At 46.7% G+C, this 21,364-nt stretch overlaps 2 protein-coding genes across 3 annotated transcripts; both read left to right on the top strand.

Moving 5' to 3' along the window:
• The first annotated feature begins 354 nt into the window (after positions 1–354).
• Positions 355–1,565, top strand: LOC123116513 (uncharacterized). The gene is made up of 3 exons (XM_044537465.1): positions 355–585; positions 716–1,063; positions 1,167–1,565. Exons 1-3 carry the CDS (start codon positions 580–582, stop codon positions 1,218–1,220), a joined length of 408 nt encoding a protein of 135 aa, XP_044393400.1. The 5' UTR covers positions 355–579; the 3' UTR covers positions 1,221–1,565.
• Positions 1,566–8,294: 6,729 nt separating this feature from the next.
• LOC123116512 (uncharacterized) lies at positions 8,295–9,603 on the top strand. Of its 2 annotated transcripts, none has more exons than XM_044537464.1 (3): positions 8,295–8,724; positions 8,812–9,165; positions 9,278–9,603. In XM_044537464.1, exons 1-3 carry the CDS (start codon positions 8,719–8,721, stop codon positions 9,320–9,322), a joined length of 405 nt encoding a protein of 134 aa, XP_044393399.1. In that variant the 5' UTR covers positions 8,295–8,718; the 3' UTR covers positions 9,323–9,603. The 2 variants fall into 2 exon arrangements, with proteins under 2 accessions (XP_044393399.1, XP_044393398.1); XM_044537463.1 differs by having other exon boundaries at positions 8,300–8,724; positions 9,275–9,603.
• Positions 9,604–21,364: the final 11,761 nt, after the last annotated feature.

The following is a 21,364-nucleotide window of genomic DNA, read 5'->3' as shown; positions in this document are numbered from 1 at the left end:
ACCATCTTGTCAACGTGTCGGTAGAAACCATCTTGTGGTAGAAACCAGCTTCTTGCTCAGTCAGATTTTCTAATCAGCCAGTAATGATGGTGCGGAAATAACACACGGGCGCGACAGGACGGCTGCAGGCCACCGGCGAACGCGGCGCGACGCGCAGCCAGAAAAGAAAACGGTGCCCGATGCATGCGTCAAACGAGGGGCCACGCCCCGGCTGGCTAAGCTCGCTGCAGGCCACAGTGAGGGAGCGTACTGACAAGAGTCGGCCTTCCATACCGGCCGTCCCCCCTCTCTCTCGCGCGTGCTCTTTGTCAACATCGCCGGTCCCGGGCCGGTTCTTCACTTCAACCCTACACACTGGAGCGCGCACCGGGCCGTTCTGACAAGCTCGGGACGTGGCTAGTGCTGTGAGCTACTCCTCCGGCTCTCGCTATAAATTCACGCGCGTCCAGCCATGAGAGGAGCTTCCATTCCGTTCTGCTTAGCTAGCCACGTAGCCCCACTCACTCACTCACCGGCCCCAGCTTCCCTTCTTCTTCTCTAGCTCGTTCTGTCTCCCCTGTCTGTGCCGTGCTGAACCAGATGGAGGTAAGTGCCGGCCGAGCCACCAGGCAAGCCATCCATACCAGCACAAACTTCGCCAAGAATGGGGCTGGTGGTCTGATCAGTGATCACCATGAACTACCCTTGTGGTTTCTTATCTCTCGCTCTGTCGCAGAAGGCGAGGAGGCGCCGCGTGCCGGCGTTCGGGGAGTGGAACTACAACTACCACCACGACGAGCCGGAGGCGACAGCGGCGGCCGCGTGGTACGCCACGCCGGAGCCGGAGGCCTGCAGCGACGTGTGGTTCAGGTACTCGCCTCCTCCACGCAATCCCACGCCCAAGAAGAAGCAAGCGAGGCGGCGGCGGCCGGAGGGCGACGTGTCCCGGGAGCGCGCCAGGGCGTCCACGGACGCTGCTGTCACGGCCAAGAGCGGCGCCAGCAGGTACCAGGTGCGGCATGTCGACGAGGACCTCTACAAGGCGCCACCGCCGGAGCCCGCCTCCCACCGGCGGCCAAGGAAGGTACGTACGGCCCCCGGAAAAGAATGTCTAGCTACTGCCGGAATTGGTTTCTTTAATTTTTTGTCGTGATTGTTGGAGCTGACCGCTCTTTGTTTGGATGCAGAAGTGGAGCATGTGGAAGGGATGCCTGGGCCTCAACTCATGCGTCGCCTCCTGAACCCCGAAACCTGTGGCGCCGATGGGATGCGGCGTCCTGCGTTCGTGTTCATCAGCAGTGTCTATTTGCCCTTTCTCTTGGATACACTACTACTCCTAGTACTCTCTCCGAGTGTTTTGTGCGTATGTTTTGGCTTGTGGCAAAATGGTTAGTACTCCAGTAAGACTAGCTGACTGCTAGTAAACATTTCGAGTTTCTACTCTCTTGTGTGATGTTGGTAAAGATATCTAGGTATATTAGTAACATTCCGAGTTTCTACTTCTTTTGTGTAATGTATTGAGTGCAACATCTTGTCTTGTGCTTAACAAACGCGTTGATATACAGTAGTCTGTTACTATCTGTCAACCTGATATCGCTTTGGATCAATTTTGATGTGCAAACGAGTTTGTCACCAGAGATTCAGAAACATGGCAACAGATACACGAACACGCACAAGCCCGGAGCCCGCACGCTCGTCCGGCTGCTGCATGAGCATGAGGAGCAGTTGGCGTGGGCCCGTGAATCTGGTACCCGCATTGATTCGAGCAGTTGGATAATACTAGTAGTCGTTGTGAACTGGTTTCTTCGCGCGTGCCTACCATGTTTGTTTCAACTCGACTCGATCGCCCATGCCATACATACAAACACTGTCGCAGCCGTGTGTCTGCTACATACAAACACTATCTAGTCTACCTCGTGTCTTTTCTTGGCATAGATAGGTCAAGAAGAGAACTGGCATGGTAGTAGAGAAAATGACTCGGACCTACAGCTCCAGTCTGGCTAGCTAGGTCTATCGTCGCTAGGGCCGGAGAACATGCGGCCCGGAGAAACGAGTAGTGGGATTTCCCTTCTTGAAGAGTGCCCAAATTTTGGATCGAACGGAGCTCCAGTTTTCACGCGGAATGTTGTTGCCCTCCGGGTTTCATGCATGTCTTATCAGATAGGCATTCCGAGGACACAATGCCCCCGCCCCGCTTGAATGCTGCCTCCAACTGCTGTTCTGAACCATCGGTGCTCTGTTCACCACTTCACCCTTCTTCGACATGACCTTTCCTTTATCATCGGGAAACCTTTTCTTTATCTAATCTCTAGTACCCAGATGAAATAATCGATTTTGCAGTAGTTTTCTTTCCTGAGTGGCATTTCTTATCACTTAGAGTAATAGGAGAAGCGTGGAAATGGAATATCACGCTCATTCTTATAAGAAGGAGTTTGAGTTTCTCTTATTTCATCAAAGTTAAAAACAATTAATCTTGGAGCATGCCCATGCGGTGTGCGCTTTGCGTCTGCTAGGCCGGTTGATGATCTCGGCTCGCAGCGGAGACGACTTCGTGAGGCCACCGGATCAGATGGCGTGTGTTGGTGCGGTCAGGGCACACCATCAAGCTTATAGGTGTAGCGACATAGTTCATCGAAAAGATGGCTTTGAATTGATCCTCGTATTTATTTTATCATTCTATGTTGAATAATTTAATATAGTTGTGAGCATCATTTGATGCAGAGGTCGTGGTTAATCCTGCCCACTCTTAAAAAAAAGAAATTTACATGGATGCTAAATTTCCTATGAAATGTAATGTAAACAATTCCTTAGGAAAAAAGTTACTCCCTCCGTTCATTTTTATAAGTCGTTTCAGACAACTGAAAATGAGTTACTTTGCACCTTCTGTGAAATGTCTTCAAGGCTATAAAAGTGAAGATGGAGTATATAGGATTCAGCTCAACTAATAAAACGACCAACATAAGAGACATACCTAAGCATTACAGTCCTATAAATCCTATGAAAATATTTTGAACCAAAGAACCCCACACTGTATATCTAGATTTCTATTAAACTTTGAGGCATCACTAGCCAAAACACCGTCAATGGTAACTTAACTAATATGGCTTCGGGTTATTTTTCTAACACAGTACAATCGCAAATGCTCATTTGCAAACATAAAGATTCCCACATATGCAAGCATATACACTCACTCCTATAGACGAACGCACACACTCACACCCTATCTTTATTAGCACCTTTAAAATATTGAGCCGATACAACATTTTGAGATTGAGGAAGTATCACAAAGCCTCGTAGCCGATGGAAACGTCTCCTCACACTGAGTGAACAGTGCTGGAAAGCCTGACATAAATCCAGGAAAATGTGAGCACCAGTGCCCAGTAAGGACTTCAACCCTGGTGGACTTGTTTCACCACAAGGAACTTAACCATCTGAGCTATTCTCACCTAGTGCACTTGGTTTGTTCCTCGCTTTCGTTGACACTTTTATATAGTTCAAAAGATCTGTAAAAGAAGTAGCATATATCATACCGTGAATTTATGATGTCACAATTGAAATCAAGTCTAAATGTTGTTTTTTGAACAATAAGTGAGGGGGGAGGGGGATCCTCGCCTGAATTAGATTTCATTCGAACAAAATGTTGATCCAGTTTATAAAGAAAACCGGATAAAAAATCTGTTATCAATGTCGATAATTTTGAACAGTAAATGTTGTTTTTTGAACAGTAAGTCTCAATATTGACATAACTGTTTTTTCTTTGCAAATTTGTTATCAATGTTGATAATTTACCAAAACTTACCTTAGGCAGAATTCTCAAATGATTTGACGGTGTTATGGATTCCGAATCTCAAATTGTATGGTGTGTTATATACCAATATTATTTATGTCATACTCCTTCTGTTTGGTTTTAGTTTAAATTTAAACTGAAACCACACCAGGTATTTTAGAACGGAGGAAGTATTATCTTATGACTTTTAATAGATTTTCAAGATTAAAGTTGTCAACGCTGATTTAATTTATTTTCACATTGCAAAAGTGTGTCTTACTCGGCTCGGCGACTACCAAATTGGAATACTTCTAGCAACTTTCACATGTGTGTGTCTACACATATCTTTTGCGCGCCTAATTTTTCGCGTTATTTTTTTCAGTAAGCTACTGTACGTCGAGATTAAATGATCGGAACAGAATATTCCTGTTCACTCCCTGTCCCAGCCTATGCAAATCCCCTGTCTAGAGACCTAAACCAGGGCGGCACATTATGGTATTTATGGTGGGCATTTACGGTGCTCTGTGGCCATCCATGCATGCATCACGCTTGCCCAGAGAGAGCCAGTCCCTCGTCATGGCTGTCTTCACCGCCGGACCGGCCGGCCGTCCAGCAGGACCACGAGCATGTAGCCGCAGCAAAGGTGCATCACACCGCACCGTGCTGGCCTCGTCTGTTGATACGGCGAAGTTGAACTGTGGTGTATGCAGAATCCACAGGAACGCCACGTTGCTGGTTGCTTTTCGCTTACCTTGGCATACCAGCCGTGTCGAACAGCTCCTTGCCGGCCCGCAGCGCCCCGCGGTGCGTAGTGCGTAATCGCGTTCATGCATGCATGGAAGTGTTTTTTTTTTCTTGCATTATAGTTGAGGACTTGAGGTCAGTAGTGGCTAGTAGTAGCTCGCTCCAGTAATGGTAAACCTACTGGTAACTTCTAACGGATGACATATGCCCGAAAGCCGAAAGGAAGAAAAATCCCTATTCTCTCGATGGATCAGACAAAATATCAGAATAAAGTAATCTTTTTGATCGAAAGGGTAATTTCTAATCTCCACATTTGATCGGCATCGAAATCGGTAAACTTTTTATGAAGGGGTGTACCGAAGCAAATCTCAAGCAAGTCCACGTCGCACTTGAGATGAATTCACCAGATTAATGATGCTAGTTAGTACCACCTAACACATCCCCAGAAAAAATTAACACTTAACAGGATAGCATTTCTCGTCCTCAAATTATTGTACATGTAAAAATGAACTCCCATGGTAAGCATGCATGTTGTAAGGAATATACAAACGGAAATGTTATCTGACGAATGTCGCTCAGACAGGGGTGGCAAATTAACATTTTTTGCAAGTTGACTTGATAAGAGATGGTAAATCCTGCCCATTTTTGCTGCAAAATCTCCTAGAAGTTGTCGTGTGTTTATGAAGAAACTATCGACCTCGTATAACTAAATTTGCCATCTAAAACGTTCACAAATGTCAAACCTTCCAGCGAACGTTCGCCGGCTACTGCGGTCCTATACAAAAGCATCTCACTTCTTGCAGACGACTGAAATTGGTGACCAAGGCAGGATGGCCCACATAGCAGCCAAGAAGAGGGCTATGGGGAAGCTCCACTGCCGCATACCTCGCAGCGTGCTTCGCCCGACGACGGCAGGTGAGCACGAGGGATGAGGGGGATTTTATGACGAGTCAATTACACCGGTGGTGCTTAAACTTGGCGCAACGGTCATTTTGGTGCTAGAACTTGCGGCATACATGGAATTGGTACAACAACTTGGCTCGGACGTGCAAATACGGTGCTAATCACACTTGGGTACGAAATCGATGCTAACTTGGCGCACCAGCGGGCATAGGGCCCACTGTCAGTGACTGGAAGGCGTAGAGGAGGTTTGTGGCCTTTTTTTGCAAAAACACCCTCAAAAAAAATTCTTTCTCACAAAAAGCCCCTAACAACGTGGCAGCTGCCATTTCATTTTGACACTATGACACATGGGCCCCGCCTGTCAATACGTGAAAATAAAAACTGATCAGACGCCTTCATGTCTCGAACTCAAGACCAACTGTTGTATAGCTAGCCGTCCAAACAACTCCACCATTTTCACGTTTGCAATGAGAAACACTGATAACAGTCCTTAATGTAGTACAAGGAGGACGCAACTGGGACTTCTATGTGCTGCAAATAGCGCGGCACATTTTGCACGCACTGACATTTTAATACGTTTGTAAAACATAAGTAATAAAAATAATGTGCATATATTATATAAAAATAATGATTAGTAAATAAAATTATTTAAAAGTACACACATGTATTATAAAAATGTTTGGTAAATACGGACATTTAAATATTTATTAAATAAAATATTTAATTGATACAAAAATATACACTTGTAACTTATATTTAAATTATACAAAATGATGAATACAAACATTCATGTGGTATATTTTTCACTCGTGATTTATATTAAAAAATATTATATAATTTAAACATTACCCGCGAATAATATTCATAAGAATTTTTAAATTTAAATTATGAATATTTATTTTTACGAACATTGAACTATTAAAATGTGCACATAATTATGGACATGTTTGTATGAGTAGAAAATACTTTGGAATTGTAATGTTAAAATACTTGATTTGTTATTAATTATCCAAAAAATTGTAATTCATGAACATTATTTTAAATATATGAATATTTTTAAAATAATACATGAACAATCATGAAACATAAGTTATTTAGTTTGTACGCATAATATTTATACGACATGAATAATTAAACGTTATTTTTATTACTGAGATTATAATTTACATACCTTTTAGAAAATTCTAAAAAAAACAGGTGCAAATGGGACGCATCCGCATTCATCACAGTCCATTTCAGCTCCACAAGCCTGTTTGTTCCGCTGCATTAAGTGTATTTATCCATTTTGTGACACCACTAAATTATTTTTTTATCCATTTTGTTACGTGAATACTAGAATTTGTAGTGGCTACGTCCTACTGGGCAAGGAATCGTCGAGGGTTCGAGACAAGGGAGCTTCATTTTTCGTTAATTTCACACTTCACTAGCACCCACCTCTCGCTCAGCTGAAAAATAAATAAAATGCATATTCAAAGGGGGGGGGGGGGGGGGGAGGTTGCAAAATTAAAAAGGCCACATGCACTCCGCTCTGCCTTCCCCGTCACTGACAGCAGGGCTGATGCCACATTGACATGCCAACTCAGCATCGTTTCGTATCCAAACATGATTTGCACCGTATTTGCACGCCCGAACCAAGTTTTTACATCAGTTCAATGTATGCCACAAGTTCTAGCATTAAAGTAATCGTTTGCGGCACATCACTGGTGTAATTGACTCCTTTATGACAGTTAGGATTTATAAGTATGGAGTAAAATATGTTGACAGGTGAGCTATCCAAAATGGACGCGCGCACACGCACACATGCACGCACAATCCTAGTATTTTTTTAGCTCATTCGTTAATGTGTTTCACCATGAAACTTTGTATACGGATTCTGAGAAGAGAAAAAACTGGCGCACTAGCATCGGAGTATTTTTTTTAACATAATACAGACACAAGCGCCCATGCATATGCGCATACACTCACCCTTATAAATGCACACACGCCCACACACACACATACTATCCCTATGAGAAACTTCGAGAGACTGAGTCGGTATATTATATTGAGATTTACAAAGTCACCGTAGACGCCACGTCGTCAACGGGAAACGTCTCCTCCCACTAAAAACGCATCAACGGGAATCCTGAAATAAATCATGGAATAATGCGAATATGAGGACTTGAACCTTGATGGGTTAGGATATCACTATCCATCCAACCATTCAACCACAAATTGGTTCGCCGCCATAGCACTAAAAGTCATTTCTTCGATCTGTCGTTGCTAAAGAAGTACAAATAATATTAGAGTGAAATTTCCATCGTTTAGAGTTAAGAGCATCCAACGTTTACGATAGGTGTACACACTCATTTGAATGCTACCTCGAGTAACACAATCCGAGATTCCGAGCCACAACTGTCGACACCAGAGCAGAGCAATAATAATATACTGTACAAAGCTTGTGGTAGAAGCCATCTTGTCAAAGCGTGTTACCACTACTACACCTCGGAGTCATTCGGGTAGCAGGCGTGCCAGCTTCGCGACGCTCACTCCGATTTTCTAAGACTAGCCACAATGATAACATGCAATACTTCATTTGTTATGCTATAGACTCATTTTACTTTGATATGTGTGATGTTACAGTAACTAGTTAAGTTACTAGAACTATCTCTCTTTTCATCAACTCATTGTCACATAGACAAATTTGCTGAGTTGGACTTGAATTTACTGCTGACCATTGTGGCTAGTCTAATCAGCCGGTGGCGATGATGCCGAAACACAACACGGCCGGGCGCGCGACAAGAGGGCCGCGGTGGTTAGCGGCGAACCCGGCGACGACATCCAGATGCAGCGAGCGTCGAAAAGGAACGGCCCCCGATGCGTGCGCAGTAAAAGCCCGCGCGCCAAACGAGGGACCACGGCCGGCCGGACAGACACCGCTCTGCCCGTCGATGCCTAGCCCGCTGCAGGCTACAGTTCTAGCAGCAGTGCTCCTACCCCGCTGAAAAGGTCCGGCCTTCCATACTGCCTCCTCTCTCTCTCTCTCGCTCGCTCGCTCTTTGTCAAACTTCGCCGGTCCCGAACCCGAAGCCCCGTTCCTCACTTCAACGCCGCACACCGGAGCGCGCGCCCGGCGTGGCTGGCGCTGCGTTGCTCCCCCGGTTCTCGCTATAAATATAGTTTACACGCGTGTCTAGCCAGCCAGCCAGCCATTGGAGGAGGCTCCGTTCCGCTCTGTTTAGCTCTAAACTTCGCCCCACACTGACCGACCGGCCGACCCCAGCTTGCTCGCCTCTCTTCTTCTTCTCTACTAGCTCGTTCTGTCTGCCCTGCCCGTGCTGACCCAGATGGAGGTAAGGCATCCCATGCTAGTGCCAAGTTCATGGAGGATCATGGGTGTGGTGTTCATCCTTGTGGTCGATCTGTTTTTGGTCTTGCAGAAGGCGAGGAGGCCTCAGGTGCCGGCGTTCGGGGAGTGGAACTACTACTACCACTACGACGAGCCGGAGGCGGCGTGGTACGCCACGCCGGAGCCGCAGGCCTGCAGCGACGTGTGGTTCAAGTACTCGCCGCCCCCGCGCAAGCCCACGCCCACGCCCAAGAAGCAGCAGGCGAGGAGGAGGCGGCCGGCGGGCTGCGACAACGTGTCCGGGGAGCGTCAGCACGCGAGGCCGTCCTTGGACGCTGCTGCCGCGGCCAAAGGCGGCGCCTCCAGGCGGGTGGTGCGGCCGGTCGACGCGGACCTGTACCAGGTGCCACCGCCGGAGTTCACCCCCAACCGGCGGCCAACAAAGGTACGTACTGCCCCAGAAAAGAATGTATAATTACTGGTGGAATGGGTTCTTTAATTTTTGTCGTAATTATTGGAACTGACTGCTGTTTGTTTGAATGCGGCTTCTGCAGCAGAGCAGGAGCCTGTGGATGATGGGCTGCCTGGGCTGCGTCGCCTGAAGCCCTCAACCTCTCCCGTGCTGACCAGACGGGATGCTGCGTTAGCCCGGTTCAAAAAAAAAAAAGTCGGGATGCTGCGTGTTTATACCGGAGTAGTAATATTTATATCGGAATTTTCACTCTCTCTTGTTGGGTTAGTTCTGTCTCTGCGATGTTCGTGCTGCCCTCTTGGCTTGTGGCAAGATAGTTATTACTGCTACTCTTTTCGAGCTGGAGTATCTACTCTCTTTTTTGTGTAATGTAATGTGGGTGCGGTTTCTGAATGCAACATCTCTTCGTTAGCACGTTGGTGCCACTATTTCCATTCATCAGCCCGTGAAGTACAATGCCTACAGTTCTGATCAAGTTTAAGTTGCAAACAAACGAGCTCTCACATGTCACATCACATTGCATTGCACTTGCACAAGAGAGGAGACGGCGACTTTGGGTCTGGTCTTGGCCCTATGCATCCCGGGGTCGTGTGCCCACGCCAGTCCACTGTATCAGTGACCGCAATAGGCAATGGGGGCTCATGAGCAGTTGTGCATGCAGCATGCGGGGCCGCCAAGTCTGATGAGGCCTGGTACCGGCATTGATACGTGGTGCAGTTGGATGTTTGCGAAGCCGGCTCACGCGTGCCTACCGTTTTCAGCTCGCCCATGCTTGCATTCTGCAGGCGTGTGTGTGCCGCAGCGCAGCGCAGAGACGCGCTGACCGCTGTGGCGTGCCTGTGTTTTTAGCGTAGATGATTTGGATTTTTTGTTGAAAAGGACCACATGCGCGAATGAATTGACAAAAAGGACCACCTGCCGATAAATTTAACAAAAAGACCCCCTCGGCTATGGCGGCAGGTGCGGCAGACGACACGTGGCACCTGCCGCCACACAGCGAGGCGGCAGCACTGTACCAACGGGAATGGCGCTGGCGACGGAACGGCAGCGGCGTGTGGGGCCCAGCCGCCAAGGGGCGTGGCGGCAGTACTGTACCTGGGGAGCGGCCGCCTCGCGGGCTGGCGGCAGCCCTGTTCATGGCCCTGCTGCTCTACTACTACGTTGATTGCTACTGCTGCATGTGCTTTTAGCCGGCCACTGCTGCTGATTGGTACTGCTACTGCATGCGCTTTTAGCCGGCCACTGCTGCTGCATGCAAGATGTTATTTTCTTGACATGCACGATGTTGTTAATTCTGTCATTAACCTTTGTGTTAGAGCAGGAATTAGTAAAGCAAATATTTAACAGTATTGTAGATCAGCTTTAGGCCTTTAAAATGCATCGATTTAGTTTGACATGCAAGAATTTATAAATATGGTAAGTAAGAAAAAGTTTGTGTTGTTATTGGTCATTGGATGATTTAATGCGTTGTTATTTCATGTGGTAAAAAAATATATTAATAAGTTGTATAGTTACGAAACCGTAGGTCTATTTTGTTAATAATCTAAGTTTTGTATATTATAAAATGCTAATATCCTTAATGATGTATGTAATTAGGTAAAAAAGGTATCATCTGAGTAACAAACAAGGAGGAGATGACGTAGTTGAAGAAATTGCGTTTCGATCCTCGATCTCCCTTTTGACGGTTAATTTTATTCGGAACGACATCCATATTGAAGCTGAGGTATAAATGACGCCGTGTAATATTATGAATATTTTTTATATTGATGTACTGTTGCGAATGATGTTACCGCTGCTTTGAATATTTGTCGTATTATTATCCGTAAACAAACTATTATGTTTAAATTCTAAGCAAATGATACTAAAAGCAAACCGATTATTGCTAACGGAAATACGGTTATTTATTAAGTCATACTATTTAAATGTTATCATCATATTATTATGTTTCCAGTCGAACCGAATGATATTAATAAAAAATGATTATTTCAAACGTAAATACGGATGTTAAAATGTTTTTCCACTTGATTATTAGTCAAACCGAATAATACAATATTCAATTACTAATTACTGGGTATATCTTACCTTGATCTATCTTTTCTTCAACTAAAACATCTTCTGCATCCTAACTCTAATTCGTGCTCTAACACAAAGGTTAATGACAAAATTAACAACATCGTGCATGTCAAGAAAATAACATCTTGCATGCAGCATGAGTGGCCGGCTAAAAACGCATGCAGTAACAGTACCAATCAGCAGCAGTGGCCGGCTAAAAGCGCATGCAGCAGCGGTAGCAATCAGCGTAGCGTGCAGTAGAGCAGCAGCGCCATGAACAGGGCTGCCGCCAGCCCGCCAGGCGGCCGCGCCCCAGGTACAGTACTGCTGCCACGTCCCTTGGCGGCCGGGCCCCACACGCCACTGCCGTTCCGTCGCCAGCGCCGATTCCCGTTGGTACAGTGCTGCCGCCTTGCTGTGTGGCGGCAGGTGCCACGTGTCGCCTGCCGCACCTGCCGCCACAGCCGAGGGGGTCCTTTTTGTTAAATTTATCGGCAGGTGGTCTTTTTTGTCAATTCATTCGTCCAGATGGTCCTTTTCAACAAAAAATCGATGATTTGAGCAAGGTCAAACTGTCAAAGAGGAAAAGCTCATGGCTTGTGCGGCCATTCCTGGCGGCGGGCGATTCAAGATGAAGGGGTTCACATCTGAGCGAGCCAGCCGAGGGCAGGTCGAGCGGGAAAAACTGGAGAAATGAACGTCGAGACTCGAGAACAAGAGGTGGAGAAGGAGAACCGTGCGCCGTTGGTGTGCGCTGCGCAGGCCGCGGTGGGAAACGTTCACGTCATTGCAGCCGCGGCTTGGACGTGCTGCCCCCTAGCCCCCAGGCCCGAGCCACGAGCTATACGCATTTTGCGTTCTTGCGTCGGCCAAATCTTTGGATCAGAGACCGGAGGAAAGCTGAATATAATTGTTTTATTTCCGTGGGGAATGCTGTTGCCCTCCGGGTTTCACGCATGTCTTATCGGACAAGCCTTGTGAGGGAGGACGCTTCCCATACTCCAATCCTGCTTCCAACTGCTCTTCTCAACGATCCGTGCTCTGTTCACCGCTTCAGTCTTCACCAACGATACGATTGACACGACCTTTCATGCTATCACCAGTCCGCCCTGTAATCTTGCAGTTTGTGTCGACGAGTGTTTGCGTAGTTATAGGTTTTTTCTTTCTTTCTTTCTTTCTGGCCTCCGGTTTTCATGAGGCGAAAGGTTCGATTTGCCCTAGAGTTCCTTGTTTCTATTTGGATCAATGGAATTTCATAGGATTCACAGTACTATTTCCTATGGAAGCCCTCTGGATCATAGATTCATAGTAATGTGTTCACCAAATTCCTATAAAGAATCCATAAACATGGGCTCCAACATCTTTTTATTTTTACTTTGACAAGTCCAATGCACTCTCTCTCTCTCTCTCTCTCTCTCTCACACACACACACACACACACACACACACACACACACACACACACACACACACATCAATCATCTAAAATTTCTTGGTTCATTTTCTGTGCACCATCCAAAGATACATCTAATAAAGTTCCTACGTTTTCAAAATCATGAGGTATTCATAGGACATGACATCTCAATCCTATATTTTTTCTTATTCCTATGTTCTACATTTCTGCAATCCTAATAAGCCCTTACTGCTATCCAGTTAGTGAAAAAAATCAAAGAAAAACATACATGCTCAAGAAAACACATGGTCTTAAATGTGTATATTTTGTCTAATCCCCAGCTCCTATACACCTATGATGAACAGCAAATCCAAAGAAAAGAGCAAAATAAACATGGTTGAGTGATTGTGACATTCTATCTTAACAGAAATGATAACTACTCATATCAGTAACGAAATCCTTCTTTTTCGAGAGCCCAGTCGAGCAATGAGGCCGACTGGAAACTTGACCCCGAGTGCGCATGCGTGAGGACAAAGTGCACGGGAAATAGTAGTGTTGTTTTGTGGGGCCAGTCTAGATCCCGCCATGCGTAACTGCAGGGAACTGGTGGTTGTGGCCAGGGCGTGACAGTGCTCTTCCTATGTGTAGATTTTCGTGAGCAATATACGTATATGGAACACTTGACCATGTTTGTTGTTTGTGAATTGTACTACCTCCTTCTCGGTGAATAAGTCATTCGCGTAGTTCTAGGTCAATGATTTAACTATCTAAATATGTATTATATGTGACAAAAAATATATATTTAAAAACTACATTCGTGTAGAAATCTAGTGATATACTTTTCATGACATATAACACATATTTAATTGCTCAAATCGATGACCTAGAACTACGTGAATGACTTATTCACCTAGACGGAGGTAGTACTGTTCATCCCCATGCGCATGTGAGTTTTGTAGGAGAAAAAAAATGCATGGTCTACTCCAGCATGGACTATACAACCCCCACCTACCCCCCACCTCTAGTAAGGTTTGCTCAACAGTTAGTAGTATCTCATGGGTGGCCATTGTCATCAAGCGTGTCTTGTCAAGAAACAGAGAACAAATCCCAGTATCATAAGATCATGTTATTTTCAACTTAGCAAAATCAAAAAATCCAAGTCTTTTTTTAAGGTCACTGGGGGAGGGCAAAAGCCCGCCACCTGAATTTTCGTTTTCTACTGATTCACACCCCCAGAGGAGGACAAGAGATATACATGGGGGGGGGGGTGGATTCCTCACATCCTAGCACACACACTAGGGGGGGGGGGCAGGCACAATCCGCGCACGACGTTCATCTCCTAGGGTTTGCAAACACGTGCATCAATCTGTCGATGCTTGACCGATCGGCCATCTTCAAATGAACTCTCCACGGGGTCGAGTCCTCCCTACAGCACACGAACAGACGAGCAAGGGAGGGCAACACAGCACAGAAAACCACCGCATTCCTGTGCTTCCACAACTGCCAGCAGCACAACAGGGTGAAGGCGGCGCATGCAGCTTCGCCGACCACGCCCCGGACATCTAGATCTTGAAGCGCACCCACATGGTAGCCTTTCTCGACTAAATCAATCCCCACAGTCCGCCAGAATGAGCGGGCGAAGGGACACCCAAAGACCATGTGATCCGCCGTCTCAAGCTCGCTCGAGCAGATGGGACAAGCAGCATCCTCCGCCGCAACAATAGTCTTGCGCAGCAAGACATCCCTCGTGTGCACTCTTCGATGGGCCAAGAGCCACCCGAAGAAGCGAACGCGGGAGGGAGCAGCACACTCCCAGACGAACATGACGAACGGCGCATGCACTCACCGAACCGCTCCAGGGCGTAGGAAGTCGCCTGGCGATACCTCCCACGAGCGCCCAAGCACATCACATGGCTGCACTCGTCTTCCCCGGGCACCACAGCAACATCTCCGATCAGAGCCAGGAGGGCAGCTCGCTCCACCGTGGCGGCAGAGGTGAGCCTAGGCACAAGCACACGGTCCAGGCCGCGGGCACGCACCTGCCACACCGTGGCCTCCTTCGCCGTGTGCGATGAAGCACTGGGAAAGCCACCATGATAGGCACGCACGGTAGCCAGGAGTCGAGCCAGAAGGACGTCCGCCGCCCGTCGCGCACCTCAACCTTGGTGATCCCGCGATAGAGTAGGAGCAACCTACTCAGTGCTCTGTTGTGCTCCCCGCCGGACCGGCTAGCCGATGTAGAGAGGAGGGAGCGGCCTTCAAGCTCAGCCCAAACCGACATCACCCACCGCAAGGACGAGGAGGTAGTGTGGAGCCGGTGTAGCCTCTTGAGCAGCAAGCAAAGATTCTATGTTGCCAGGTCTCGGACCCCCAGCCCCCCCTCTGCTTTGGTCCTGCAGACACGCTCCCAAGCCACCTGGCATTACGCACCAGAGGCGCGCTCGGCCGCGTTCCATAGGAAGGCGCAACAGATCGAGTCGAGCTCTTTGATCACCGCCGGCGGGAGCAGCATCGTCGCCATCACATACGTTGGGAGGGCATCAAGCACCGCATAGATCAGGACTAACCGCCCGGTGGAGAAGAGAATACGAGCCCTCCAGCCAGCCAAATACTTGTCCACCTTTGCGATCATGAGGAGGAAGTCGGCGAAGCAAAGTTTCTCACACGACAGCGGAAGCCCAAGCTAGGCTTGCGGGAATCCCTGGAGGGCACAACCGAGAGTGCCAACGGTCTCCTCCATCACCTCCTCGGGCACGTGCATGGGGACCAAAGTACTATTGGAGAAGTTGATGTCGAGCCATGTTGCCGCCGCAAAGTCATCGAGGATACGGCGGAGGCGGGCAGCCGCGCCGGGGTTTCTCCTTGAGGATGATGAGCGTGTCATCAGCGTATTGCAGCACCAGGGGGGCTCCCATAAACGATAGCGTGGAACAGGCCCCCATCCTGTCGGATCATTTGTTGGAGCACATCGGCGACGACGAGGAAGAGGTAGGGTGAGCTAGGATCCCCCTGACACAGCCCACAGCGCACCGTGAACCACTTCCCGGGCATGCCGTTCAGCAGCACATCGGACCGCGAAGACTGAAAGATCTGAAGGACATATGCCCTAGAGGCAATAATAAAGTTGTTATTTATTTCCTTATTTTATGATAAATGTTTATTATTCATGCTAGAATTGTATTAACCAGAAACTTAGTACATTTGTGAATACATAGACAAAACATATTGTCCCTAGTATGCCTCTACTTGACTAGCTCGTTTATCAAAGATGGTTATATTTCCAAACCATAGACATGTGTTGTCATTTGATGAATGGGATCACATCATTAGGAGAATGATGTGATGGACATGACCCATCCGTTAGCTTAGTATTATGATCGTGACAGTTTCATTGCTACTACTTTCTTCATGACTTATACATGTTCCTTAGACTATGAGATTATGCAACTCCCGAATACCGGAGGAACACTTTATGTGCTACCAAATGTCACAACGTAAAAGGGTGATTATAAAGGTGCTCTATAGGTGTCTCCGAAGGTGTTTGTTGGCTTGGCATAGATCGAGATTAGGATTTGTCACTCCATGTTTCTGAGAGGTATCTCTGGGCCCTCTCGGTAATGCTCATCACTATAAGCCTTGCAAGCATTGTAACTAATGAGTTAGTTGCAGGATGAAGTATTACGGAACGAGTAAAGAGACTTGCCGGTAACGAGATTGAACTAGGTATAATGCTACCAATGATTGAATCTCGGGCAAGTAACATACCGATGACAAAGGGACCAACGTATGTTGTTATGCGGTTTTACCGATAAAGATCTTCATAGAATATGTAGGAGCCAATATGAGCATCCAGGTTCTGCTATTGGTTATTGATCAGAGATGTGTCTTGGTCATGTCTACATAGTTCTCGAACCCGTAGGGTCCGCACGCTTAACGTTTGATGACGATATGTATTATGAGTTATGTGTTTTTGATGACCGAAGTTTGTTCGGAGTCCCGGATGAGATCACAGACTTGACGAGGAGTCTCGAAATAGTCGAGACATAAAGATTGATATACTGGACGGCTATGTTTGGACACCGGAAGTGTTCCAGAGAAGTTTCGGATAAAACCGGAGTGCTGGAGGGTTATCGGAACCCCCGGGGGAACTAATGGGACTCGATGGGCCTTAGTGGAGAGAGAGGGGCGGCCAGGGCAGGCCGTGCGCCCCTTCCCCTTGAGTCCGAATATGACTAGGGGGGCTTTCCTTCTCCCTCTCTCCCTCTCCTTCCTTTCCCCTCTCTCCCTCTTGGTGGAAACCTACTAGGATTTGGAGTCCTAGTAGGATTCCCCTTTTGGGGGCGCGCCTAGGAGGGCCGGCCGGCCTCCCCTCCCTCCTTTATATACGGGGGCAGGGGGAACCCTAGAACACACAAGTTGATCTTTTAGCCGTGTGCGGTGCCCCCCTCCACAGTTACACACCTCGATCATACCGCAGCGGAGCTTAGGCGAAGCCCTGCACCGGTAGCATCATCATCACCATCGCCACTGTAGGACCTTGAAGTATGTCTAGAGGGGGGGGGGGTGATTAGACTACTTGACCAATAAAAACTTAACCTTTTCCCAATTTTAGAGTTTGGCAGATTTTAGCAATTTTAGGACAAGTCAAGCAATCATCACACAATACAAGCAAGCATGCAAGGAGTGTATAGGCAGCGGAAATTAAAGCATGCTACTTGCAAGAAAGTAAAGGGAAGGGTTTGGAGGATTCAAACACAATTGGAGACACGGATGTTTTTGGCGTGGTTCCGATAGGTGGTGCTATCGTACATCCACGTTGATGGAGACTTCAACCCACGAAGGGTAATGGCTGCGCGAGTCCACGGAGGGCTCCACCCAAGAAGGGTCCACGAAGAAGCAACCTTGTCTATCCCACCATGGCCGTCGCCCACGAAGGACTTGCCTCACTAGCGGTAGATCTTCACGAAGTAGGCGATCTCCTTGCCCTTACAAACTCCTTGGTTCAACTCCACAATCTTGTCGGAGGCTCCCAAGTGACACCTAGCCAATCTAGGAGACACCACTCTCCAAGAAGTAACAAATGGTGCGTTGATGATGAACTCCTTGCTCTTGTGCTTCAAATGATAGTCTCCCCAACACTCAACTCTCTCTCATAGGATTTGGATCTGGTGGAAAGAGGGTTAGAGTGGAAAGCAACTTGGGGAAGGCTAGAGATCAAGATTCATATGGTAGGAATGGAATATCTTGGCCTCAACACATGAGTAGGTGGTTCTCTCTCAGAAATGGTAAGTTGGAAGTGTAGGTTTGTTCTGATGGCTCTCTCCACGAATGAAGAGGAGGTGGAGGGGTATATATAGCCTCCACACAAAATCTAACCGTTACACACAATTTACCAAACTCGGTGGGACCGAATAGTTAAACTCGGTCGGACAGATTTAGTAAACCTAGTGACAGTTAGTGATTTTCGGTGGGACTGACATGCATCTCGGTGAGACCGATTCGGTTAGGGTTAGGGCATAACGTAATCTCGGTAAGACCGATTACACAAACTCGGTAAGACCGATTTTGGTAATAAGCTTTCCAGAGAGTTGGTCAGGTAAACTCGGTGGGACCGATTTGCTCTTTTCGGTGAGACCTAAATGTTACAAAAAGGAAACAGAGAGTTTACATTGCAATCTCGGTGGGACCGATCGCTCACTTCAGTTAGACCGAAATGTTATGAAGGGAAACAGAGAGATTACAATCCCATCTCGGTGAGACCGAGATCCCTATCGGTAAGACTGATTTGCTTAGGGTTTGTGGCAGTGGCTATGACTTTTGGAATCGGTGGCGCCGGATAGAAAGAATCGGTGTGACCGATTTTGGCTTTAGGTCATTTGTGGATGTGGGAAAGTAGTTGAGGGTTTTGGAGCATATCACTAAGCACATGAAGCAAGAGGCTCATTAAGCAACACCTCATCCCTTCTTGATAGTATTGGCTTTTCCTATAGACTCAATGTGATCTTGGATCACTAAAATGTAAAATGAAGAGTCTTGAGCTTTTGAGCTTGAGCCAATCCTTTGTCCTTAGTATTTTGAGGAATCCACTTTCATCATCCATGCCATGCCATTCATTGAGCTTTCCTGAAATAATAGTCTTGGAATAGCATTAGCTCAATGAGCTATATGTTGTTATGAAGTACCAAAACCACCTAGAGATAGTTGCACTTTCAATCTCCCCCTTTTTGATAATTGATGACAACATATATATCAAAGCTTCGACAAATGATAATAAAATTTAAATAACATCGTCGCTTTGAGAAGTATATGATAAGCAAGAGCTCCCCCTAAATTTGTGCATAGTTTTAGATTTGCTTTGGACTGCAAATGCACAATGAATTAGGCTCATGGGTTACTCTTCCAAGTCACATACATCTTGGTGGAGCGCTCAAAATAATAAATGATGAATACATGCACTCATCACCAAGCATAGTGAGTGATCACATAAGATAGATAAGATAATATCAAGCATGCATAAGTGTAGCTTATGATCAAACACATGATCATCAATGTCTCACAAGCATAGTATCTCAACCAAAAGCAAACACAGATAAACACACCAAAAGCAAGAGAGAACAAAAGCAACACTCTCTCTCTCTCGAAGCCTATGATCTATACATTTTTCTCCCCCTTTGGCAACAAGTTACCAAAAAGTTCATAGAAAATGCATAGTGCTAGATCGACGCTCAGGCTTGATCTTCTGGTGGTGGTGTCCTGATGATTCCTTGGACGAAGGCTTCCGTTGAAGCAGAGGGTGATGGAGTTGATGCTGAAGCTGGTTGCACTGTAGCTGAAGGGGCAGTAGCTGGTGGTGAAGTTGTTGCTCTAGTGTTTGTCAATGGCTCTGCAACTGTCCTTTGGGCTCTGGGCACTCTGGCAAACACATTTGTGGTTGTCTTGCCCTCCCTCTCCTGCATGTCATCCTGCAGCTGCTCCACAACTGACTGAATCTTGGTTACCTTGACATCTAGATCATAGAATTTTTGTTCCATAATTCTTTCCAGGCTCTCCTAGTTTTGAGTTAGGGTGGCCAATCCTTTCTCAATCCTCAGAGATGATGCTATCAAGTAACCAAGCTGCTCCTGTTTGGTTTTCAAGAAATATTCAGATGCCTCCTCTTGAGTTGGCATCTTGGCAGCCTTCTCCTTCCTTGCCTTCTCCTTCTTCTCCTGAGCTTGAACTGATGATGGATCATCTTCATTCATGACAACCTCATTGTCCTCAAAGTCTGGATAGAGTGGAAAGTGTTCCTTATCCAACTGATATTTGCCAGTTCCCATCTTTGAGTTGATTAATTCCTGAATCTGAGGTGCATATCCACAGCTCCTCTTCTGATCTGCTGCAGTCCTCTTGATAGTTTCAACCATAAGGCTCATGACTTTGAATTTTTATGGCACATCAAATAAATGCAACATGTTGATGGCATGCCCTCTGATCATGTTATGGTCACCTGACTTGGGAAACAAAGTGTGCCTCAGAATCCAATTTATGGTAGCCAATCGTGACAACAGAAAGTGAATTGATCCAAAAGAGAAAGTCTCTAGGGCTTTGTCTGGGATCTCTTTGTACATGTGAGCCATGGTATTGTGTCCCATCTTCTTCTTTGCAGAAATGTCCAGATCATCATCATTTTCCTTTGGGGCATTGATCAGACTTGCCCATTCTTCAACAGTGGATTGGTACCTTGTACCTTCAGACATCGAAACAATTCTTCCATCTGGGTAAAAATGTGCTGTGGAGTAGAATTGCATGATAAGTTCATCATTCCAATTTGTGAGCTTTTGCCCAACAAAATCTGCAACTCCACAACCAAAAAAGCTGTCTTGCACTCCAGGATAGTGCTGTTCATTCTCCTTGATGAATTTCCAGTCAACCCACCTCATGTCACAAACTATGGGCTTCTTGTCCAATAAGATTGTCTCATAGAAGTCCTGCTGTTCCTTTGTGTGGAACCTGTAATCAACAGCAGTTCTTCTTCTTGTGGCATATGGATCTGCCATTCTCCACAGTCTCAGCCCTGAATCCTTCCTGATTTTAATGTCCTCAGCCACAGGATGGGCATCATTGTGGTCTGGTATCTTGGGCTTGAGCTTCCTTAGAACCTGTCCTTCTTCATCTTCCTCCTCAGCAACATTGGACACTGGGGCTTTGTTCTTCTCAGCAGCTGGAATACTCCTGGTATTCCTCTTTGGAACAGACTTGGCCTTGGGGGCAGCTTTGGGTGCTTCCTTGGGCTTAGATGTTGCAGCCCCTGATCTGATTGCATCATCCATAAGCTTAGGTGCCTTTGGTGCTGGTGCAGCAAGCTCTTCCTCTTCCATCATGGAAGGTTGCCCAACAACTCTGGCCATGGTCTTCTTGACCCTTTCCTTCCTCTTCTTGCTTTCAGCAGCTGGCTCTTTGGGATTAGGATTTTCAGGTAGTTGAGTTGATGCTCTCGCCTTGGGCATAGGTTGCCTTCTTGCAGGCCTTTTAATCTTCATGCCTGGCTTTATATCTTTTGCTGAGCCATATTCCTTCTTGAGCACCACTTTCTTGGAAGTAGCCTCATCTTCCTCTGCCTTGTAATCTTCATCCTCTGAATCTGAAGTTCTTTTCCTCCTTTGCCTGGTTGCAGCCTTAGGCAAATTGCTAGGAGTACTTCTGCTCCCTTCATCTGAAGTACTGGAGGGACTAGTGCCCTCACTTA

The sequence above is a fragment of the Triticum aestivum genome, chromosome 5B (assembly GCF_018294505.1).
Source record: "Triticum aestivum cultivar Chinese Spring chromosome 5B, IWGSC CS RefSeq v2.1, whole genome shotgun sequence".
Lineage (NCBI taxonomy): Eukaryota > Viridiplantae > Streptophyta > Magnoliopsida > Poales > Poaceae > Triticum > Triticum aestivum.
Note: the sequence above shows the minus strand (reverse complement) of the source record. Positions and strands in the feature narration are given on the sequence as shown.